This window comes from Triticum aestivum, chromosome 5A, assembly GCF_018294505.1.
Source record: "Triticum aestivum cultivar Chinese Spring chromosome 5A, IWGSC CS RefSeq v2.1, whole genome shotgun sequence".
Taxonomy (NCBI): domain Eukaryota; kingdom Viridiplantae; phylum Streptophyta; class Magnoliopsida; order Poales; family Poaceae; genus Triticum; species Triticum aestivum.
In genome coordinates, this window is record NC_057806.1 from 657,435,735 (window position 1) to 657,461,093 (window position 25,359).

Consider the following 25,359-nt stretch of genomic DNA (forward strand, 5'->3'; position numbering starts at 1 on the left):
CAAGGATCAATATTAAACTAATTCATAGGCAATGGATCGGTAATGATAGGTGTCGGATAATAAATCATATCAGCAGTGGTTTAATTCATAATTGGCTTAAACATTAATGCAACTTACTAAGAACAATTCTTTTGATGAAAACCACCGCGCAGGGAGTTCCGTACCCTTCGCGCGTTGAATTTTGTGGAGATTCTTACTCATCACGAAGAAGGGAATGGACTGATATAAGAATTGTGAGAAGACTGCAAGGGTTGCGTTAGGGATGAAAATGGAGTGAAAACATACCGCTTTTCTGGAGGAATAATGAAAACGGAGAGGAAATATGAAAACGGAAACGGAAATTTGCAAAACGGAAGTGGAAGTGGAATTTTTTATGTGGAAACGGAAACAAAAACGAAACGGTGTTTTTCGGTGGAACAAGCGTGGAAATGGAACTTTCCATTTCCGTGAATATGGAATTTCCATTTTTACTATAGACATATGGCTACTTTGTAGTTCAACCACTAAACAACACACAATTATACAGTGAGTAGAATGGATCATTTTAGCCCAACTTTTACTACTACACATGTACTCAGCTTGACCCTATACGTAATTGTCCAGTACTACTACAATACTACGCTAAGTTGCTAACATAATGATATTTTTTGTAGCCATGTTAACAGTTCATTAAATTTGCTTGTGTTTTGTGTGTATTTCTCTAAGGTTCAAGGGTTCTCTTAGGTTCCGGTCAAATGCCCTCTTCTGTTTCCTTGTCCGCTTTGTATTCGCTCCGTGTTCGTTTTTAGTAGTATCTGTTTTCGTATTCATTTTTGGGGTTTATGTATTCATTTCCACTTCTGCAAAAATATATGAAAATAAATATGGTAGCACTCAGTTCCGTCCGTTTTCGCTCCGTTTTCATCCCTAGATCGCGTCACCAAGAGAGGCTTGCTGCTCGTAATCATTTCAGAGCGATGCGTGATAGTCAGCGAGCAGGCGGAAGCAAGCCTACCCCCCTATCACTAGTAGAAAACAGGGCTATGGTCCAGGCCAGCTTAGCCCATTAGTCCCGGTTCAGTCTAGAACCGGGACTAATGTGAGCATTGGTCCCGGTTCGTGCGGCTAAGGCATTAGTCCCGGTTCATCTAGACCTTTTGGTCCCGGTTGGTGGGATGAACCGGGACCAATGGGCCTCGCTCCTGGCCCAGAACCATTGGTCCCGGTTCGTGCCACAAACCGGGACTAAAGATTAGACCTTTAGTCCCGGTTTGAGGCACGAACCGGGACTAATGGGGATGAGACCTTTAGTCCCGGTTCGTGCCACGAACCGGTACTAAAGGTCCCATTTTCAAACTCTAACCCCCCCCCCCCCCCCCCGTGGACCGCCTTTTCAGTTTTAAAAAAAATAAAAGAAAATGATGGAAATGTCAAAAAAATAAAAGAAAATAAGTTTCACATGTGATATGTGGTCTAGTTGTTGGGAAAATTTACAAATATGAATTTCGACTTTATTTACAAAATCTCTCTGGAATTTGTAAAATGGGCATAACTTTTGCATATGAACTCGGATGAAAAAGTTTTTTATATGAAAAATCATCTACTCGAAAAGTTACATCCGATGGAGACCGCCTACGGCCTGTTTGCAAATTTCTAGAATCCTCAAATTTCAAAAGGAAAAAAAATTATGCTCAAATTTCAGTTTTTTTAAATTTTTAGTAAATCTGGTCAAACTATGGTCAAACTACTTATTCAAGAAGTATTAGTGTTACTAAATAATTATTCAAGAATATTAGTGTTATTAAATAATTATTTCACGTTTTTTGAAATTTGGTCAAATCTGGTCAAACTATGGTCAAACTGTGGTCAAACAATGGTCAAACTACTTATTCAAAAATATTAGTGTTACTAAAAAATTATTGTTTTTTAGAAAAATAGTTTTAAACTCAAACAATGAAATATGTGACTTCATGCTCAAGCTTAATTCCTGAGGGTTAATAGGATTGACATCTTACTATTGTCAGGAAAACAACAAGTGCAGACTTGGAAACGAGGGAGAATAGAACCCGGAAGTTAAGCGTGCTCAGGCTGGAGTAGTGAGAGGATGGGTGACCGCTCGGGAAGTGAGATGATTTGGAATGATGAGGGGTGATTAGAGATTAAATTGAGTAGTGATGAGGGGTGATTAGAGATTAGAGGTTAAAACAATTCAGAAATTTGAAAATAAAAAAATTTCAAAAAAAATTCAAAAAAAAATTCAGGAAATTTCCTTTAGTACCGGTTGGTGTTACCAACCGGGACTAAAGATGGACCGGCCACGTGGAGGGACTTTAGTCCCGGTTCTGGATTGAACCGGGACTAAAGGGTCAGGGCATTAGTACCGACACTTTAGTCCCGGTTCTAGAATCGGGACTAAAGGCCCTTACGAACCGGGACTAAAAGCCCTTTTTCTACCAGTGTATTCAGGCTTGCAATGGATAACCTAAGGGATGCGGAGCTTGTAGAGGAGTGTATCAGGGATTGTGATACTCCAGAATATCTTACTTGTCCATTGTTGGGCGAGCTTATGATTGACCCGGTGACAATTGCCACGGGGAAGGTAATTCTCTTAGTGTGTGTTCAAAGTTTTAGCTGCACGTAATTGTTTTTTAGTAGTGAGAACTAATGATGGGTATGTTTTAATTTGTTTTAGACATTTGACCGACAGTACCTCAAGGATTGGTTTGAGAAGAACGGGCATATCTGTCCTGTGACCGGCCAGCCTGTTTCAGGTGCCATTGTCCGAAACGAGCGTATCCGAGGGTATTTGTACGAGTGGGAAGAATCCAAGATGGAGCGGATCACCAAGGTCTCAAAAGAACATGAAGTGAACTCACGTAGTAGTAGGAATGACAGTATAGTTCGTCATATTTCACTGCCTGTATATATATATGTCTTGTGTGCTTCCCGAATTACACTGCTGCTACTTTTTATCTTTTACTGGAAATATAAACAGATCATTACAGTCTCTTGTGCCTAATTTCACAATCTTTAGTGGGTAAGATGATAGCTAATAGCCTAGTATATGCCATGCGAATTTGTTGACTGTACGAAGATGTTGATCAGCGAAGCGATTGGTGCCTCGGCGTGGGCGGTGCAAACGAGTAGTTGAACGCGCCGGAGACGACGGCGTCTGCTCGGTCGTCGAGCTCCTTCTCCAGGCGGCGCCACAGCCGCGCCACAGTGGCCTTGCGCGTCTCGTTGTCCTCCAGGTCGGGGTCGTAGTGCGCCCACATGATCCCGTCGAACTCCTCGAAGCGACCGTCCACGTCGCTGGCTCTGGCGTACAGGTCCCTAAACTCCCTCAGGGCGACGGACTGGTGCTCCTCCTCGGACCCGTCGACGTCTGCCTCTGCGGTGCAGTCGTCGTCGTCGTCGGACTCCGACTCTCTGGCAGCCAGACTGGCCAGCACACTGCGCCGCAGCCTGTCGCTCTCGCCGCCGTTGTCGCTGAGGAGGGAGCTGTAGATGTAGATGTCCTTCTTCATGTCCAGCTTGAGCTTCTGGATGTGGTGCGCCACGATGAGCCGCATCCACAGGTCGTACTGCAAGCTGCGGATCAAGAGCTCCTCCTCCTCCAGGTCCAGGGAGACGTTTGCCGGCGACGACTGTAGCTCTTGGGTGCCGTCGCTCTTCATGTCGTTGGCTGGTGATGTGATTGCGAGAGCTGTCGCCTTGACGACTTCCCCACTTTCCACGGCTGCCATGATCGCTTCTTCTGGCTCTGTCGATCAATCAACACGATTGAAAACGGACAGGGATCAACTCCACCCTACATATATACTCCGTGGTTCCAACGAGGCAAGGGCCAGGCCGACTCGGCCGGCTGATCGTAAGTGGTTGAGTCGGTGTCGGACACGTACGGCACTGCGACTCGTGAACGGGAATATCGTCCTTGTCTCTTTTTTTTTCAGCAATTTGGTTCCTCCTTCTCACGGATTCACAGTTGATTGACGTTTGCATCTTTTAATGGGAGGAGTATTTCCTTTTGCCCTAGAGGTTGTAATAAGGACATCTCCAATTGCATACTTTAAATCGAACCCACTAAATTTTCACGGACGTGTCTAGACACGGATACGGGAGCCAGCCATCCAACTTTGTGCACCAATGGTCCCGCCCTAATTTTCCACTTTTGTCCGGAGCATTCAAAAGAATTACAGAAAAAGCATAATTCAGCCATAAATAGCATCAAACACTCTAGTGCAACAATAGTTTGAATATAAATACTACATTCAAAATAATCGGATGTTCAACAAGTTGTAGGGCACTAAGTGTCGTTCATCCGCCCACTGTGGTCCTTGAGCTTCATCCAACAATGCATCAACATGAATGGCATGCCCTCTATTATTTGATACAGCGCAACCGTGCATTCGGGCTATACAATAAGGTTATCATCAACATGAATGGCCCGCCCTCTGTTGTTTGATACAGCGTGACCGCGCATCCGGGCTATACAATAAGGTGATCGTCAACATGAATGGTCTGCCCTCCGTTGAGTGAATCAACAAATTGACCAACATGTAGAGCTGGAAAATAAAACTTGCGATCTCCATGATTGACGCGTCGGTGGCCACCTTCTTTCCACCCATGCGATCGCACCGCGGTACTTCATGATGAAATTTGAGATGGTGTACTGCAGATGGGCTAGCAACTTCACATTGTGTTCATGGATCATGTGCAAGTTGTAGGGCGCAAAATGCTTTTGGTCTTGAGCCAAGAATACATATATTGCCAAAACTTCGTGCCTTGCTTCATGCCTACAGAGTACGCACTTCTGGCCAACCAGGCATCGTACAACAACTCATTCTCCATCATCGAGTATGCGGCCATCGTGCTTGCTTCAAAGTAAACAACGGTAAATTCTCATTGGCATTTGGCCAAATAATTGCCGGGTGTGGTGTCTGGCACAGACATCGTCGGAAGGGGGCGGAGAATACCTGGCCGCGAGGGATCTAGGGTGACTGTGGTGTACTCCAAGACGGGCATTCGGGAAGGCTAGGTGATGGATGTCTGGCAAGGCCTACTCAGTGGTCGGAGTGGTAGAGTGGTGGCGTCGAATCAGGAGAATGCAAATACGGAGCAAGGGGGCATGGGGAAAAAGTGCTCCAAAAAAGGGTATTTGTGTGTATATTATGTCGATGCCATGCGTAATACCGACACCGGCCAATTTTCGTCTGCCTAGTGCAACAACCATCAGGTAAGGACATGTATGCGTGTTGTTGGCAGGCTACACACGATTGAGAAATCAAATAGCAGTTATAGGCAGTTCGCAGCATGGAGTCGTTGCGCCAGAGGTCTACGACAGACAACGATACCAAAAAAAAACATCTTTGATCTCCCCGCCCCCCACCCCAGCAGGGCAAGCAAAGCAGTAATCGGACATTTCCTGGCAATAACTGAGCGATGATTTTTATAGATGTATCTTTGTCATCTAAGTTGCGGTGTACAATCAGAATTATATTCATGCTAGCTTGTGCATCCCTTCCAACATTCTTTTTGAGGGGCATTCCTACGAACATAATGCTGTAAACTTAACAAAAAAAAGTTGTTCGATCCAAAAAAATTATAAAAAATATCAGATATGCCGAGGACAGACAGTCACACATACATGTGAATTTTGGTGTAAATTTTGTAATAATCCACGAGCCAGTTTTAATCACAAACTAAGTTCTTGTACAATCACCTCCAACTTAAGTCACGTAACTTGGCTTAAAACAGTGTATGAGTTATTGTACGCACATACGCTTATAGAGAAAAGTATGCTCATGTTTCTACTTGTCTTGTAAACTACGCACATACGTTCTTTTTTAGCCTAGAGGTATGATTTTTTGTAAAGTTCGGTTATTGGGTTCATATAGGCAGTCCCCATTTGGAGCATAGGTCACCACCGAGCGACCTAGCATGCAATCCCTCCAACTCCCGATCCAGTTTTTGGGCCAGCCTCTTTCTTTTTCTTCAACTTTTTCGTTTCCTTTTTGGTTTTTATTTTTTATTTTCGTTTTCATTCCTCTTTTTTTATTTCTTTATTTATTTTTGCAAAGCATCTATCAAATTTGTGAATGTTTTTTTTTTGAAATTGTCACCATTTTCTGAAATCCTGAACTTTTTTTGAATTCGGGAATATTTTTCTCAAATCATGAACATTTTTTTAAAGTTTGTATTTTTTTATAAAACCATGAACGTTTTTCGAATTCATAAACATTTTTCACAAATTTGTTATCATCTATCTAGCCTGTGAACATTTTTTGATTAGGCAAACAGTTTTTGAATTTTAGAAACAATTTTTGAATTTCACAAACATTTCTTTGTTTTGCGAACAGTTTTTTAAAATGCATGAAATTTTTTTGCAATCAGCAAAATATTTTGGAACTGATAAAGTTTTTTGAATTTTGGGGAACAATTATTGAAGTTCATTTTTTTCGTTAACTTTTGAAAAAATATCATGAACATTATATGAATTCAGGAAAAACACTCTAATTCATGCACATTTCTCGAATATACGTATAGTTTTAAAAATTGTGAACATGTTTTGAAATCATGAATATTTTTTAATAAGCAAACATTTTGTGATTTCTCAAACAGTTTTTCGAAATCATGAACTTTTTTTCTGAATTCATGATCATTTTATGATTTCTTGAACATTATTTTTAAAATCCACAATTATTTAGAAATTCGTAACTTTTTTGAAATCCCAAATTATTTTTAAAGGGAAAACAGAAAGACAGATAATAGAAAAATAAAAAATAACGAAAATAATAGTGGGAGTCCTGTAGATGGGTCAGCCCAACAGGGCGCTGGGGGCGCAGGGGTGCGTGTTTCCGCTTCATCGGGCGCAGAGGTCACCATATAGGGGAAAAGAATTCTATGAGATCAGGTCTCACGCGAGACCCATCCTGATGGATGACACGTGGCATCCATAAATCACAAAGCATCTATCCCATCCCCACTTGAAATCAGGGGGGAGAGATTAAATGCTTTGTGATTTGTGAATGATACGTGTCATTCATCAGGGCGGGTCTCACCTGCTAACCGTAAGACCTGGTCTCATATAATTTTTGAATGGCCCCATGTTTAGAAATGCAAATATCCGTGTCAGGCCCACTAGCCACATGTGTTAAGTCTTCATTATTATTCTTGTTTTTTTCTTTCAGGACACGGACTCTTGGAACATGGTTCAACATGCACCTACTTTGAATAGTAAAATTAAAAAATGCTAGAAAATCAATCAGTTCTGGATATTTTTTATAACATACATGGTTGAGTGTTCTACTCACGTGTGAAATTTCACAGAGAAATGACATCCATTGTATTCTCGGCGAAAACCAAAAACAAATTCACTGGTATGAAAAAGACCATGTTAGAAAATAATTTGGAGGTCGAATTTATTTTCTTTGCTAAGAATATCACATATGTCATTTCTTCACGAAACTTCACGTATGAGTAGAATATTCGACTAAGTTTGATAACCTAAAAAATTGGTATGATAACTTGCACTTCCTGCTATTTCTAGCAGTTTGAATTGCCATAGTTGTACTCAGATTTGTAGGTTAAAGATAGCTTGTGATATTCTTTGATTGTGTTCATCATCTTGGTGATATGTAAACTTTTAATTATACTAGGTATGAGGCTTGACCCATGAGTGGCTTAAAGTTGCAATGCAACTTACTAAGAACATCTTCTTTTCTTTGACATCACAACTTACTAAGAGCTATTTGTTTGATCAAAACCCGTGTAGGAAATTCCGTACCCATTATACGCTGAATTTTGTGGGGATAATTCCTCCTCCACCCCAAAAAGAGAGTGAAGTGATGTAAGAATTGTCAAGAGACTATAGGGGTTGCGTGAGCAAGAGAAGCTTGCTGCTTGTAACCATTTCAGAGCGGTGCATGATAGTCGGCGAGCGGGCGGGCGCACGCCTACCCTTTATTCGTGCTTGCAATGGATAAGCTAAGGGTTGTGAAGCTTGCAGAGGAGTGTACCAGGGATTGTGATATTCCAGAATATCTTACTTGTCCATTGTCCAGCGAACTTATGATTGACCTGGTGACAATTGCCATCGGGAAGGTAACTCTGTGTGCTCGAAGTTTTAGCTGCATGTAATTGTTTTTAGTAGTGCAATAATTATGGGTGTGTTTTAATTTGTTTTAGACATTTGACCAATGGTTCCTCAAGGATTGGTTTGAGAAGAATGGACATATCTGTCCTCTGAGCATCCAAAGTGTGTCCGGTGTCACTGTCCGGAACGAGCTTGTTAGAGGGTACTTGTAGGAGTGGGAAGAGTCTAAGATGGAGCGGATATTGATGATGATATTGTTTGGAAGCACTCTACTAGTGGCCTCTACATGGCGGAGTTCGGCTACAAAGCGCAACTTCTTGGCCTTATTCACTTCCCCTTGGAGCATGCACTGAGGAAAATCTAGGCTCCACCCAAGGTCAAGTTCTTTACTTGGCTGGCCATCCAAAATAGAGTTTGAACCGTGCCTAGATTGGCCAAGCGCGGTTGGCCAAACTGTGGCTCGTGTCTCTTATGCATGCATGAGAATAAACCGGTTGATCATCTCTTCTTCAAATGTCGGTTCACCATTCGACTATGGAGCTTGATCAAGGCATGGCTGCAACTCATTCATGTTGATGCTGAAGGAAATATGCCCTAGAGATAATAATAAAGTTATTGTTTATTTCCTTATATCATGATAAATGTTTATTATTCATGCTAGAATTGTATTAAATAGAAACATAATACATGTGTGAATACATAGACAAAGAGAGTGTCACTAGTATGCCTCTACTTGACTAGCTCATTGATCAAAGATGATTATGTTTCCTAGCCATAGACATGAGTTGTCATTTCATTAACGGGATCACATCATTAGGAGAATGATGTGATTGACTTGACCAATTCCGTTAGCTTAGCACTTGATCGTTTAGTTTGTTGCTATTGCTTTCTCCATAACTTATACATGTTCCTATGACTATGAGATTATGCAACTCCCGTTTACCAGAGGAACACTTTGTGTGCTACCAAACGTCACAACGTAACTGGGTCATTATAAAAGTGCTCTACAGGTGTCTCCAAAGGTACTTGTTGGATTGGCGTATTTCGAGATTAGGATTTGTCACTCCGATTGTCGGAGAGGTATCTCTGGGCCCTCTCGGTAATGCACATCACTTAAGCCTTGCAAGCATTGCAACTAATGAGTTAGTTGCGGAATGATGTATTACGGAACGAGTAAAGAGACTTGCTGGTAACGAGATTGAACTAGGTATTGGAATATCAACGATCGAATCTCGGGAAAGTAACATACCGATGACAAAGGGAACAACGTATGTTGTTATGCGGTTTGACCGATAAAGATCTTCGTAGAATATGTAGGAACCAATATGAGCATCCAGGTTCCGCTATTGGTTATTGACTGGAGACGTGTCTCGGTCATGTCTACATACTTCTCGAACCCGTAGGGTCCGCACGCTTAAAGTTCGGTGACGATCGTAATTAGGGTTTTTGTGTTTTGATGTACCGAAGGTTGTTCGAAGTCCCGGATGTGATCACGGACATGACGAGGAGTCTCGGAATGGTCGAGACATGAAGATTGATATATTGGAAGCCTATATTTGGATATCGGAATCGTTCCGGGTGAAATCGGGATTTTACCGGAGTACCGGGGGGTTACCGGAACCCCCCGGGGGTTAATGGGCCTACATGGGCCCTAAGGGAGAAGAGGAGGGACGGCCAGGGCAGGCCGCGCGCCCCATCCCCCCTAGTCCGAATAGGACAAGGAAGGGGGGGCGCCCCCTTTCCTCTTTTCCCCTTCCCCTTTCCTTCTCCAACAAGGCAAGAGGGGGGAGTCCTACTCCCGGTGGGAGTAGGACTCCTCCAGGCGCACCCCTAGGGGCCGGCCGCACCTCCCCCCTCCCTCCTTTATATAAAGGGGCAGGGGGGCACCCCATGACACACAAGTTGATCTTCGTGATCGTTCCTTAGCCGTGTGCGGTGCCCCCTTCCACCATATTCCACCTCGGTCATATCGTAGCGGTGCTTAGGCGAAGCCCTGCATCGATAGAACATCATCACCGTCATCATGCCGTCGTGCTGACGAAACTCCCCCTCAACACTCGGCTGGATCGGAGCTCGAGGGACGTCACCGAGTTGAACGTGTGCAGAACTCGGAGGTGCCGTGCGTTCGGTACTTGGATCGGTCGGATCGGGAAGACGTATGACTACTTCCTCTACGTTGTGTGAAGGCTTCCGTTGCCGGTCTACGAGGGTACGTAGACAACACTCTCCCCTCTTGTTGCTATGCATCACCATGATCTTGCGTGTGCGTAGGAATTTTTTTGAAATTACTACGTTCCCCAACAGATGCGACTATGGAGCTTGATCAAGGTGTGGCTGCAACTCATTCATGTTGACGCCTCCACTTTGCCCCTGAGGCATTCCACCTTAGATTGGTGGCTTGGGTTGACCGATGCTTCCATCCCCAACCGGAAGGCCATGGCCTCGCTCACCATGCTCACCAAGGGGACGATCTGAAACGAGAGAAACGCCCGCATCTTCCACAACAAGGGCACCCTGCCTACGGTCATTCTCAACAACATCAAAAGGGAGGCATCATTTTGGATCGCCGCCGAACCTAAGAAACTAGGGTCCATCATGCGGGAGAGTGATTCTTCCTTGAAATTTTAAGGGGTGTTTGTAACACAAACTCTATTATCTCTTAATTAATATATATGGCAAATCTTTTGCGCGTATTCAAAAAATAAAGTAAAATAAGATGGAGCGGATCACAAAGGTCCGGAAGAACATGAAGTGAACTCACGTGGTAGTAGTAGGAATGGCAATGGGTGGCTCATGTCAAAGTTTCTGCCTCCCTTTGTCTCTCCTCCAAGAAAAGGCGGCTAGGGTTTCCGCCTCCCGTCGGCGGCGGCGTTGATCTCTCACATCTCATGTGGCCTTAGGGCCATGGGTGCGTGGTGGATCCCGGTCCTTGCCGGCAGGAGGGCTCCGTTTTCATATGCTTCCTCAAGTTTTGTTAGGGTTCTCCCCGTCTAGCCCTGTCCCGATGGTGTGTCTAGCATCTTCGGAGGGCGTGTGGAGGTGTGTCTCCGGCGGATCTTGCGGAATTCGGTTGGTGGTTGTCTTTGGTGGATCCTCTCGGATCCGGTCTTTGCTCGTCTTTGTTCGTCTTTGTTAATGTGTGTTCAGGTTGGATCGTTCCGATCTAAGCTTCTCTTCATCGGCGGCGGTTGCTGTTCTGATGCGTTGGTCCTACGGGGCCTTAGCACGACGACTTCCCGACTGTCTACTACAACAAGTTATGCCCGGCTCCGCCGAGGGAGAGGCGATGACGGCGGCACACCTTCGGGTCGCTTCAGTGCTTGTAGTCGTCATTAGGTGGTCTCTGAATTTGGACGTAATTTTCATTATTTCTGATGTTCATTGTACTGCCATGATTGAAGATGAATAAATCGACAGTTTCTCGCAAAAAAAAAAGTAGGAATGGGAGTATAGTTCTGGTCATATTTCACTGCCTATATGTGTTGTGTGCATCCCGAATTACACTGCTGCTACTTTTTTCTTTCTTTTATTGGAAATAGAAACAGATCATTACAAGTCTCTTGTGACCAGTCTTTAGTGCGCAAGATACTTAGAGGATACTTAGAGGAGTGGAATGAAGTGATGAAAGAAGAGTAGTGCTGCTTGTGGTATTGCAATTACAGTGCTGCTACTTTTCCCCTTGTTGGAAAAGATTAAAAAATCATTACAAATCTGCTTGTGACTTGCTACTAATTTCACAATCCCATATGCATAAGTTAGATGTTTGCTATCCTATACGCAAATTTGTTGACTATAGGCACAAGTTGATGAGCCAAGCGATTAGTGCCTCGGCTTGAGAGGTGCAAACGTGTACTTGAATGCCCCAGAGACGACGGTCTCGGCTCTGTCGTCGAGCTCCTTCGCCAGGCGGCGCCACAGCCGCGCGACGGTGGCCCTGCGCGCCTCGTTGTCCAGGTCGGGGTCGTAGTGCACCCGCACGATCTCGTCGAACTCTTCCAAGCGACGGTCCACATCGCTGGCTTTGGCGTACATGTCTCTGAACTCCCTCAGTGCGGTGGTCTCCTCCTCCTCCTCCTTGGCATCGGCGACTCTGAACTCCTCATCATCCTCCTCCTCCTCCTCCTTGGCCTCGGCGACACCGGCGTCGTCCGACTCTCTATCTCTGGTCGACGTCCGGCGGGCCGCCAGCCTGCGCCGCAGCCTGTCGCACTCGCCGTCGTGATCGCGGAGGAGGGACCTGTAGATGTCGATGTCCTTCTTCAGGTCCAGCTTGAGCGTCTGGATCTGGTGCGCCACGATGAGCCGCATCGACAGATCGTACTGCAAGCTGCGGATCAAGAGCTCCTCCTCGTCGTCCTCATCGTCCTCCAGGTCCAGGGAGACGTTGGCCGGCGGCGACTGCAGCTCTTGGGTGCCGTCGCTCTTCATGCCCTCGGGTGCTGATGTGATTGCGAGAGCTGTCGCCTTGACGACTTCCCCAGTTTGCACGGCTGCCATTGGTCGCTTCTTCCGTCTCTGTTGATCCAACACGATCAAAAACGAACAAGGATCAAGTCGACCCTAGCTAGGAGTCAAGCGTTCGTGGGAGGTGCTGCAGTGCGATGCATTGGCATATACATATATATAAGTTCGAACGAGGCAAGGGCCAGGCCGACTCGGCCGGGTGATTGTACGTGGTTGAGCTGGTGTCGGACACGTACGTACGGCACTGCGACTCATGAACGGAACATCGTTCTTGACTTCTTGTCCTGATTGGTCAGCAGCACTTTGGTTTCTCCTTCTCACGGATTCACAGCTGCTTGACTTCTCCATCCCCAACTTCCCTAGAGCTTGTAATAAGGGCATTTGTAACTGCAGATTGTCAAAAAAAAGCATCTCCAACTGCGTACTTTAAATCTAACACACTAAACATCCGCGGACGCATTCGAACACGGATACAAAAGCCAACCATCCAACTATACGTGCACGTATGTTTGAAGCACTCAAAAGAATTACAGAAAAAGCATAATTCAGCCATAAATAGCAAGCAAACATTCTAGTGCAATATACGTATATATTATTCCAATAACCGTTTAACAAGTTGTAGGGCATGAAGTGTTGTCCATCCACACTGTTCCTTTTGAGCTTCACCCAACAATGCATCAACGTGAATGGCATACCCTCCGTTGTTTGATACAGCGCATCCGGGATATACAGTAAGGGCGTGTGGCTGCCCGCATCCAGTCAAACCAAGCCCGCGCGGGAAGGGAGATGCCTGTTTGGTTGCCTGGTTTTCCTGTTGGGCCTACATCGCACGCTTCTCAAAGCAGCCCAGAGCCTGGCTCACTGGAAACGCTCGGATCGGCAGTTTCTCGCGAGCCAGGCTGAGTGCGGTGCAAGGTCGCACGGGCGGTGCGATGCGAGCGTGAGGGGGGATGGCGGGAGATGGAAATCTGGCGCTCCGTCCCGACGCCAAATCTAGCCTCACCCCCCTTTCACTCGCTTACCCATAGCCACTACCCCCTTTTTTTCCTACTGCCTCACCACCGGCGGCGGCGTGATGACTCACAAGTATAGGGGATCGTAATAGCTTTCGAGGGTAGTATTCAACCCAAATTTATTGATTCGACACAAGGGGAGCCAAAGAATATTCTCAAGTATTAGCAGCTGAGTTGTCAATTCAACCACACCTGGAAACTTAATATCTGCAGCAAAGTGTTTAGTAGCAAAGTAATATGATAGTGGCGGTAGCGGCAACAAAAGTAAAGACAGCAAAAGTAATGTTTTTGGTATTTTGTAGTGATTGTAACAGTAGCAACGGAAAAGTAAATAAGCGAGAACCAATATATGGAAAACTCATAGGCACCGGATCAGTGATGGATAATTATGCCGGATGCGGTTCATCATGTAACAGTCATAACATAGGGTGACACAGAACTAGCTCCAATTCATCAATGTAATGTAGGCATGTATTCCGTATATAGTCATACATGCTTATGGAAAAGAATTTGCATGACATCTTTTGTCCTACCCTCCCATGGCAGCGAGGTCCTATTGAAAACTTAGGGATATTAAGGCCTCCTTTTAATAGAGAACCGGAACAAAGCATTAGCACATAGTGAATACACGAACTCCTCAAACTACGGTCATCACCGGGAGTGGTCCCGATTATTGTCACTTCGGGGTTGCCGGATCATGACACATAGTAGGTGACTATAGACTTGCAAGATAGGATCAAGAACTCAAATATATTCATGAAAATATAATAGGTTCAGATCTGAAATCATGGCACACGGGCCCTAATGACAAGCATTAAGCATGACAAAGTCATAGAACATCAATCTCAGAACATAATGGATACTAGGGATCAAACCCTAACAAAACTAACTCGATTACATGATAAATCTCATCCAACCTATCACCGTCCCGCAAGCCTATGATGGAATTACTCACGCACGGCGGTGAGCATCATGAAATTGGTGATGGAGGATGGTTGATGATGACGACGGCAACGAATCCCCCTCTCCAGAGCCCCGAACGGACTCCAGATCAGCCCTCCCGAGCTTAGGCTTTTGACCTAAGTTGGTCTATGGCCACGGCTGGCCTGGTGGATATCCATAATAATAGTTGTTGGGGTCGTACTGTGATGAGGAAGAAGAAGGCTCTGATTGCCACTAGCTGGCAATCATCTCCGGATCCCACTGATAGTTAGACTATCGTGAAGGATCAAATTGTGGTTCCGGTTCTGGCTCCTCAGTTGGTGCAGGGTTCCGGTAGGCATGAATAGCTGCCAACGAAACAAGGTACGTGCCTGCAGTCAAATCAAACAAAGAAGGAGCAGGCAAGGTAATAGTCTCAGGATGATGTTTATTAAAGAACAATTGATATTTAAGCTCTCCTGCCCTATTCTTAACAATAAAACCATGTGCCACCATACTTTTATGATCTAGATAAACACGGGGCAACACCTTTTCTTCCTTCTCAGCATGCCTAATAGGTATGTTAAAATGTGCGGCTAAGCGTGTAGCATAAATGCCTCCAAAGACGGGGCCCTTAGTACGGTTCATATTTAACCGTCTAGCAATAATACCGCCCATACTAAAGGTGTTATCACTGCATAAACCTTGGAGTAGAATAATTAAATCAGGGATAATAAGGTTTTCACAGTTTCCGCGTCCAATTAAACAACGACTAGCAAATAATGCAAAGTAACGTAAAACAGGAAAATGTATGCTAGTGATTCGTGCATCGGAAACCTTCCTGGTTTCTCCTACAGTGATATTATTAATAAATCCCTCCACATCATCATGATGTGGTTCTTCTGTCTTGCTCTCAAAAGGGACTAAACAAATACGATAGAAATCATAAAGTGACATCTCCTTAGGCTCATCATATAAATGAAATTCCACCATAGGTGGTGAGTTCCTAGGATGAAAATAAAAGTTTTGCACAAAGGTATTTGTGAGTAAGAGATACTGATCGCATTGGTCGTGGAGGAAAGAGGTGAGGCCTACATTGTGAGCCAATTTATGAAAATCTTCATAGATACCGGCTGCTCTCAAGAAATCATCAGAAGGCCATTCACATACCCGAATCTCCGCGGTGCGCGGCAAATTATACTTAGGCTTCGTTGCCTTTTCCTTCAAGCTTTGGCTCGATGAGCCCCTCAATAATCTCCTCATCATTTTCAAGGAACAATCTCCCAAAGCAGTTTGGCGAGAGGTGCTTTGATCAAGGAGATCGAAAATCACAGCAAAAGTGGCTGGAACTCGTGCTTGAGTTGGTTTTTCGGGTTTGTGTGAGGCAGAGGAAGAAGATGGGTGCTGGGATAAGTGGAGGAGGGCCACCATGGGCCCACGAGGCAGGGGGAGCGCCCTATACGGGGGGGGGGGGCGCCCACCACCCTCGTGGCCAGGTGGCCGCTCCTCCCGCGGTAATTTTTGCACAGTAAATCTTCAAATATTTCCGAAAAAATCATATTAAATTGGCATGGCATTCTGAGGACTTTTATTTTCGGGATATTTTTATGTTGCATGGATAAGTCAGGAAACAGATAGAAAAATACTATTTTTACTTTATTTCTACTAAATAACAGAAAATATAGAGAGGGTACAGAAGTTGGTGCTTCTAGTTTCATCGATCTCATGCTCATCAAGAAGAATCCACTAACAAGGTTGATCAAGTCTTGTTAACAAGCTCATTCCAATAATCATGAAACCAGAGAAATTTCGAATAACACTAAGTTACCTCAACGGGGATACGCACATCCCCTATAATAAGTATATCATATTTCTTCTTGACAGTAGGAAGAGGAAATTCAAAACCTCCAAATATAATCGATGGAATTTTTCCAATGGAATTTATACTATGAACTTGAGGTTGTTTCCTCGGAAAGTGTACCGTATGCTCATTACCATAACATGAAAGGTGACATTGCCTTTGTTGCAATCAATAACAGCCCCTGCACTATTAAGAAAAGGTCTTCCAAGAATAATAGACATACTATCATCCTCGGGAATATCAAGAATAACAAAGTCCGTTAAAATAGTAACGTTTGCAACCACAACAGGCACATCCTCACAAATACTGACAGGTATAGCAGTTGATTTATCATCCATTTGCAAAGATATTTCGGTAGGTGTCAGCTTATTCAAGTCAAGTCTACGATATAAAGAGAGAGGCATAACACTAACACCGGCTCCAAGATCACATAAAGCAGTTTTAATATAATTTATTTTAATGGAGCAAGGTATAGTAGGTACTCCAGGATCTCCAAGTTTCTTTGGTATTCCACCCTTAAAAGTATAATTAGCAAGCATGGTAGAAATCTCAGCTTCCGGTATCTTTCTTTTATTAGTAATGATATCCTTCATATATTTAGCATAAGGATTTGTTTTGAGCACATTAGTTAATCTCATACGCAAAAAGATAGGCCTAATCATTTCAGCAAAGCGCTCAAAATCCTCATCATCCTTTTTCTTGGATGGTTTTGGAGGAAAAGGCATGGGTTTCTGAACCCAAGGTTCCCTTTCTTTACCATGTTTCCTAGGAACAAAGTCTTTTTTATCATAATGTTGATTCTTTGATTGTGGGTTATCAAGATCAACAGCAGGTTCAATTTCTACATCATTGTCATTACTAGGTTGAGCATCATCATGAACATCAGCATTAATATTTTCATTAGGTTCATGTTCATTCATGATTGTGTTTCAGCATCCACTGGTAGAAAAAGGGCCTGTTATCCCGGTTCGTAAGGGCCTTTTGTCCCGGTTCCTGAACCGGGACTAAAGGGTCGGTACTAATGCCCTGTCCCTTTAGTCCCGGTTCAATCCAGAACCGGGACTGATGGGCCTCCACGTGGCCTGTGCGCGGAGCCCAGGCAGGAGACCCTTTGGTCCCGGTTGGTGGCACCAACCGGGACCAATAGGCATCCACGCGTCAGCATTTCTGTGGCTGGGGTTTTGTTTTTTTGAAAGGGGGGGGTGGTTGGGGGTTTTGGGGGGTTAATTGAGGTGTTTCATATATTGTGTTAGCTAGCTATAATTAATAGAGAGAAGTGTCCTCTCTTATGTCCGTGCTTGGTCGACGCTACGTACTATACATACGTATAGAGAGGACTAGACACGCTAGCTAGCTAGTAAGCCAACGAAGGAAACAAAAGATCGTCAGGAACATCTATGCATACAGAGAGAAGTGATATCGACCACCTCTCCTTCTCCGAGAGATTGGTCGAACAACAAGTTCTCGTATATCTATCCGACACTACCGGCTACATATATACAATAATTATCTCTTACAAATATAATCATACGGACTCATGGTCCACATAGTATTCTTCGTCTTCAGCTATCACATGGTCAAGAAAGAATGCCGCCAATTCCTCTTGAATTGCTCGCATGCGAGCTGGTGCTAGGAGTTCATCCCGCTTCCGAAACATCTAATTTGAAGAAGGGGGTCAATACATATATATATGAATGAATGAAACTCAACACAAATGATGGTAATAAAATAAAATTGTGAATGTTGTTATTTACGTACTTCATATTGTTCGTCAGTGTAGCCCCGCTCACAGGTCGTGTGGCGGATGGACTCGCAAACATAGTATCCACAGAAATCATTCCCTTGTTCCTGCCACAACCACTTTACAAGAAATAGCGGTCAATCAAACTGATAAGCAAGAATGCCAAATCAATAGGAGATGCACGGAACATGCTACTATAGTAATTACTTTCGGGTGTCTAAATTGCAGCTTCTTCGGGAGTCCTGGAGCTTTTTTGGAGAATTTTTTCCAAACCCTGCCAGACAAAGAAAACAATTACTTGATATATCAGGAAATGAACAAAGTTGCTGATATGGTGGATAATGATCGATTTAACTTACTTCTCGAGCATTTGAGTCATGTTCGCATAGTCTTGGGGTCTTTTCGTCTTGAGTCTAAGACGGTTACTAGTCCCTACTCAAGCTTAATCTCTAGGAGAATATAGTGGTAACTGCACACGCATGCATAACTCATCAATTACATTACTATAACCTTGACTAATATATAAGGGAAACCGAATACGCACAAGACAGTAACACTCACTTGAAGTTGTAAGGAAAGAGTATTATATCTTTATTTTCATTTATTACCAACGATCATAGCAAGTTGTCCTCGGTAGCTGCGACATGAAATTTAACCTGAGTTGCATCTATGAGATATGTGTTAATGAACCCAATATCACCGACTTGTCTTTTCTTCAATTCGGCGATCTTCAGTCTGCATAATATAGTGAGGATGATTATAAATACATGCAATGAAAGAGCTGAGCTATATAGAGAGACTTAATGACAGAAGTAGTACTACTTACAGACAGTAGCAGGTGACCATTGTTTCATCGAGGGCCAATTGATTGAAAAACTGAAAGAACTCCTCAAATAGAACAGGCAACCGTTCAATTCCAACGAGGTCATGCTCCTTTTTAACTTTCACATACAAAGTACTCCTCCCCCCAGAGTCTCTGCAGATTTTCAAGTACCAATCATGCAATCTTCGCATCATCGTTGATAGAGATCTTTCATCTTTGACGAGAGGCTTCTCGTACTCGTATCTTTGTATCTGCACCTCCATGAAATCATAATGTACATTGCCGAGCAGGTAATCGCCAAGATTTCTATAACCGGGCACCATCCTTGGATCATTAGCAACGTTGTCGCTAGGCACCTTGAACGGGGGGCACGATTGCTTCGCTTGTTCGCCGAGCTGGGCAATTTGTTTCCCAGCTCGTCGTTCTTTTAGCCTTTGATCACTGACAGTACTTCCCGACTGCTCCGCTTTGGCAAATTCCTTTCCAATAATGCGCTCATAGTTTCCTTTCGGCGGAGACTTGGGTGGTTTTGTCAGGGCAGCCAGAGTGCGCTTCGCTTTCACCGGATCTACCTTCTCCTCCGGAGGTGGATGTTTCTTTGCTTTCACCCCTTCAAAGTTGTTCCTCACTTCTTCTCGTGCGATCTCAGCGTTCTCCTTCGGGGTCCTCTCGTATGGTAACTTCTCTAGAGTCTTCAGAGAAGGACCGAATCTGTATTTCCTCCCGCCTCTGGCTGTACTGCTAGACGCCGGCAGAGCAGACGGAGCGGTTGTCTTCTTTACTTGCTTACGAGGCGGAGGAGAAGGACTACGACGCGCCGGAGCAGCCGGAGCAGCGGCAGGTCTCTTCTGCCCTTCCTGACGAGGCGGAGAAGGAGGAGGCTGGCTGCTCGGGCGCGTCGGCGCAGGCGGAGAAGGAGGAGGAGTGCCGCCACGCACCGGAGAAGGAGCCGGTTGAGTGCCCTGATCGTCACTCGCTGGAGGAGGAGGCGGTGGAGGAGGCGGGGTGCCCTGACTCGCCGGAGGAGGAGGCGGAGTGCCCTGACTTGCCAGAGGAGGAGGAGGAGGCGGAGGCGGGGATAGCTAGCAGGAGCCGTCAAGGCATGCTCCGGCTGAAGCAGCTCGGTGAAAGCCATGCTGCTTCTCCGCTGAGATGGCGGGGTAGCTTCGGGGGAAGCTTCGGCAGTACGTTTGCTGCGATTTGCTTCTCGTTCCTCTATCGCTTGTACCCTTGCTTGCAGCGCCTGCATTTGGGTCTGCTGCAATTTTTTCCTCCTCTCCTGGGATTTGTAACTGCCTGCGTCCGGAAACCCAACCTTCCACGGAATGGAGCCTGGCGTGCCTCGTGTCCGTCCAGGGTGCTCAGGATTCCTGAGGGCCATTGTGAGCTCGTCGTTCTCTCTATCTGGAAAGAACGTCCCTTGCTGCGCTGCTTCGATATATACTGCTGAAGCTTCCTGACTGGTATGTCCATTTGATCGTTCGTCCAAATGCACTTCCCTGTTACAGGGTCCAAGGTTCCGCCAGCCCCGAAGAACCAAGTCCGGCAACGGTCTGGCCAGTTAATTGTCTCTAGTTCGATCCCTTTATCAACCAGATCATTCTCAGTCTTGGCCCACTTAGGCCGGGCTACGAGGTAGCCACCTGACCCCGTGCGATGGTGATGCTTCTTCTTCGTAGCATTTTTCTTGTTTGTCGCCGACATCTTCTTACTCTTTTCCGATGTCTTGTGGGCCACAAATGCGGGCCAGTGATCTCTGATCTTCTCATATCTGCCCTTGAATTCTGGTATCTCTTTATTTTCGACAAACTTATTCAGCTCTTTCTTCCACCTCCTGAATAGTTCTGCCATCCTCTTAAGAGCAAAAGACTTGATTAATTGCTCTTTAACTAGCTTCTCTAGATCATCCTCTGGCGGTAGGGTGAAATTTGACTTTAGCTCAGTCCAAAGATCATTTTTCTGCATATCATTGACATAAGACACCTCAGGGTCTTCTGTAGCCGGCTTTAACCATTGCTAGATGCTGATCGGGATCTTGTCCCTGACCAAAACCCCGCACTGAGCAACAAATGCGCTCTTTGTCCGGAGGGGTTCAATCGGTTGGCCGTCGGGCGCGATTGCTATGATCTCAAACTTTTCATTCGAGCTCAACTTTTTCTTCAGGCCTTGTCTCTTTACCGAAGTTGTGCTCAATCCGGATGGCTAGAAAAAAGAACAAAGACTTAATTAATATGTGTACATACCAAAACAATGAATGCATCAATTAGCTAGTCAGCAGAAGCTTAACTAATATATATACCTGGCCGGACTCGGTTCGGTCACCGGAGACGTCATCATGGTCTCCTTCTTGCACCGGCATTGGGTCACCGCAGCCGTCCTCACGGTCTCCTTCTTGCACCGGCATTAGGTCATCGGAGCCATCATAATCATAGCCAGCTGCTTCCAGACCATCGGTGTCGTTGAGAAACAATGAGACAACGGCATCACTTCCTCGTGCGATTATGTCCCCCAACAACTCTTCTTGTACTTCGTCTCGGGCGGTGTCCATAGTTTCTACAAATATTGACAACATGGCAATTATTATTCAAACATGACAGATGGATATATTAGTGGCAAACATAGAACTAATATTAATTAGTGGCCTCGATGCTGCTTCTCTAGGGTTTGGGGTGGCCTCGACGCTGCTTCTCTAGGGTTTGGGGTGGCCTCGACACTGCTTCTCTAGGGTTTGGGGTGGCCTCGACAATGCTTCAAGGATAAAAAAAGAAGAGGAAGAAGAAAACAAAAGAGGAGAAGAAAGAATAGAGGAGTAAGAACTCCTCTATTCTTTCTTCTCCTCTTTTCTTCTTCTTCTTCCTCTTTTTTTATCGGGAACGAGGGTCGTCGAGGGTCACCGAGCGGTAGAGGAAACCCTAAATAGCAAGTATCGTGGGTGTGAGATACATGTGTCCGTCGGTGTCGGACACTACATCCACGTCCCACAAGTGACGTGGGCGTCGAAGCCCGCGCCACTTGTGAGACATGGATGTAGTGTCCGACACCGACGGCCACATGTATCTCACACCGACGATACTTTCTATTTAGGGTTTCTTCTTCTCTTTTTTTCTTCTTCTTCCTCTTCTTCTCTTTTTTTTCTTCTTCTTCCTCTTTATTTTATCGGGAACGAGGGTCGTCGAGGGTCAGGGTCGCCGAACGGTAGAGGAAACCCTAAATAGAAAGTATCGTCGGTGTGAGATACATGTGGCCGTCGGTGTCGGACACTACATCCACGTCCCACAAGTGACGTGGGCGTCGAAGCCCGCGTCACTTGTGGGACGTGGATGTCGTGTCCCACACCGACGATACTTGCTATTTAGGGTTTCCTCTACCGCTCGGCGACCCTCGACGACCCTCGTTCCCGATAAAAAAAGAGGAAGAAGAAGAAAAAAAGAGGAGAAGAAAGAATAGAGGAGAAGAACTCCTCTATTCTTTCTTCTCCTCTCTTTTTTTCTTCTTCCTCTTCTTTTTTTATCCTCTTCTTCCTCTCATGTTCGACGACCCTCGACCCCTCGGCGACCCTAGACCCCCTCTCTATCCCCTCATGTCGAAGTTATCGGGTAGGGGTATATCGACAACGACATACCCGATACATACATACATACATATCACATGCATCCATACATATATGAACAAAATTAATATCTACTAACTAACAACCTAAATAAAAAAACTAATACATATAGGAAGAAGAAGAAAAAAGAAGAGAAGAAAGAATAGATGAGACTTCTTCTTCCTCCTCTCCTCTTCTTCTCCTCTTCTTCTCCCTCTTCTTCCCCTTCTTCCCTCAACCCCCTAAACTAGTTCTCAACCCTCGACCCCCGAAACTAGTTCTCAACCCTCGACCCCCTAAACTAGTTCTCGACCCCCCCCCCTCATGTCGAAGTTATCAGGGAGGGGGTATATCGACCCCCCCTCATGTCGAAGTTATCAGGGAGGGTTATATCGACCCCCCCTCCTGTCGAAGTTAACGGGGAGGGGGTATATCGACAATGACATGCATACATGGAAAAATGCTATCCATCTATACGTACATAGCCACATACATATATACATGGAAATAATGCTATGAAAAAAATATGAACAAAAAATGCTATGAACAAAAAAATAATACACATAAACAAAAAATACATATATGAACAAAAATGCTCAGAACAAAAAATAATACACATATATGAACATCTATACATACATATAGCCACATACATATATACATTATATATACGAACAAAAAATGAAAAAAATGATAAACAGGTGGCGGCGGCTCACAGCAGTGAGGTTGACTGGCGAGGGCGACGGCGGGGGCGGCGAGGGCGGCGGCGAGGGCGGCGACGAGCGCGTCGGCGAGGGCGGCGGATGGCTCGAGGAGGAGGGCGGCGAGGGCGGCACGAGCTCGGGGAGGAGGGCTCGGGGGCGGCGCGGGCTTGGGGACGACGGCGAGCTCGAGGGGCGGCGTGAGCTCGGGGAGGAGGGCTCGGGGACGACGGCGAGCTCCGGGGCGGCACGGGCTCGAGGACGGCAAGGGCTCGGGGGCGGCGCGGGCTAGAGGAGCGGGCGGCGGCGGCGACGAGGAGCAGGCAGTGACGGTGACGACGACCTCGTGGCGGCAACGGCGAGCACGGTCAGCCTGGTGGCGTCGTCGGGGCGGGATCGAAGAAACTGAACCAAAATTTTCACAAGTGTGGCTTATATAGACGGAGCATTGGTCACGGTTCATGGAAGCGGCGGCCTTTGGTCTCGGTTGGTGGCACCAACCGGGACTAAAGGGGGGCATTGGTCACGGTTCGTGGCACAAACCGTGACCAATGCCCCCCTTTAGTCCCGGTTGGTGCCACCAACCGAGACCAAAGGCCTTGTGCGGCTGCTGCGTCGAAAGTTTAGTCCCACCTCGCTAGTTGAGAGGGGTACGGAGTGGTTTATAAGCCCCACTGCCGCACCCCTCTCGAGCTCCTCTCCATTGCAGGCTTACGGGCCTAATTGTCACTGCTATGCCTGTGGGCCTACTGGGCATCCTGCGGGCCTGAATCCTGGCCCTTGGATGGGTTTCTAGTCGTATTCAGGCCGTGGGGGCCCAGTAGGTGGCATTTTTTTGTTGCTTTATTTATTTTCTTTTGTTTTTTGCTTTATTTTTTAATTCTTTATGCTTTTAGTTTTAGAAAAATTATAAACTTTTTGTTAATGCCATTATTTTCCAAATTTGAAAACACTTTTTTTGTTTTTTTGTTTTCTTTGTTGCCTTATTTATTTTATTTTGTTTCTACTTACAACAAAATACTTATTGTTGCTATTTTTTCCAGTTTTTTTTGTTTTTTTCTGCATTATTTATTTTCTTTTGTTTTTTGCTTTATTTTTTTATTCTTTTTTGCTTTTAGTTTTAGAAAAATTATAAACTTTCTGTTAGTGCCATTAGTTTTCAAATTTGAAAACACTTTTTTAGTTTTTTAGTTTTCTTTGTTGCTTTATTTATTTTATTTTGTGATTAACTTTACTATAAAAATAGTTTTTTTCTGTTTTTTTTTATTTTTTTGCATTATTTATTTTCTTTTGTTTTTTTGCTTTAATTTTTAATTCTGTTTGCTTTTAGGTTAGCAAAATTATAAACTTTGTGTTAGTGCCATTAGTTTTAGAAAAATTATAAACTTTCTGTTAGTGCCATTAGTTTTCAAATTTGAATAGTTAAAATTTGAATTCTTTGAAATTTGTGTGAATCACAAGTTTGTGATTAACTTACTAAAAAATGAGAATAGATGCGCTTATAGAGAAAATTCAACCTAAATTCATAGTAAATTTCATAGTAAATTTCTATGAATTTCAGAGAAATTCACTATGAATTTAGGTTAAATTTTTCTCTATTTGGGCATGTATTTTCACTTTAAGAGGAGCTCAACAAGGCAGAGAGGGAAGGGCTTATAAACCGGTGTGAGCCCCCTTCGGTTGACGAGGTGGGACTAAACTCTGCCCGCAACGAGGACCAACCCTTTAGTCCCGGTTTGTGGCACAAACCGGGACTAACGGTCATGGGCCAGGGGCGAGGAGCAAAATTATAAACTTTCTGCTAGTGCCATTAGTTTTAGAAAGTTGAAAGTTGAAAGTTGGCATGGGCCAGGGACTAATGGTCATGGTATTACGAGGGCCGAACCATAAGACATTAAAGCATTTCAAATGAACTCTAAAAATGTTGAAAGTTGGCATGGTATCATAATTTCACCCACATAGCATGTGCATGTACAAAACAGACAATGGTAGCATGTCCGTGTGTTAAAAAGTTGGCATGGTATCATCATAATAGTTGCGGGAGAAAGTCTTCACTTTTTCTTCGCTTGTGTCATTTTCTTATTGCGCCGTAACCATGGATAATCTTCATTGTTTATCAGGATGCTTGGGTCAGCCTTGACATTGAAGGGAGGAATTTCATGAAACTTTTCA

General features: G+C 44.8%; 1 protein-coding gene and 1 pseudogene across 1 annotated transcript; both read left to right on the plus strand.

Moving 5' to 3' along the window:
* Positions 1-31: 31 nt before the first annotated feature.
* LOC123101731 (U-box domain-containing protein 1-like) lies at positions 32-2,998 on the plus strand. Its single transcript, XM_044523051.1, has 5 exons — positions 32-39; positions 122-250; positions 911-990; positions 2,430-2,578; positions 2,672-2,998. The coding sequence occupies exons 1-5, from the start codon at positions 32-34 to the stop codon at positions 2,996-2,998; spliced, it is 693 nt and encodes a 230-aa protein (XP_044378986.1).
* Positions 2,999-4,771: 1,773 nt separating this feature from the next.
* On the plus strand, positions 4,772-11,710 carry LOC123101732 (uncharacterized; annotated as a pseudogene).
* The last annotated feature ends 13,649 nt before the right edge of the window (positions 11,711-25,359 follow it).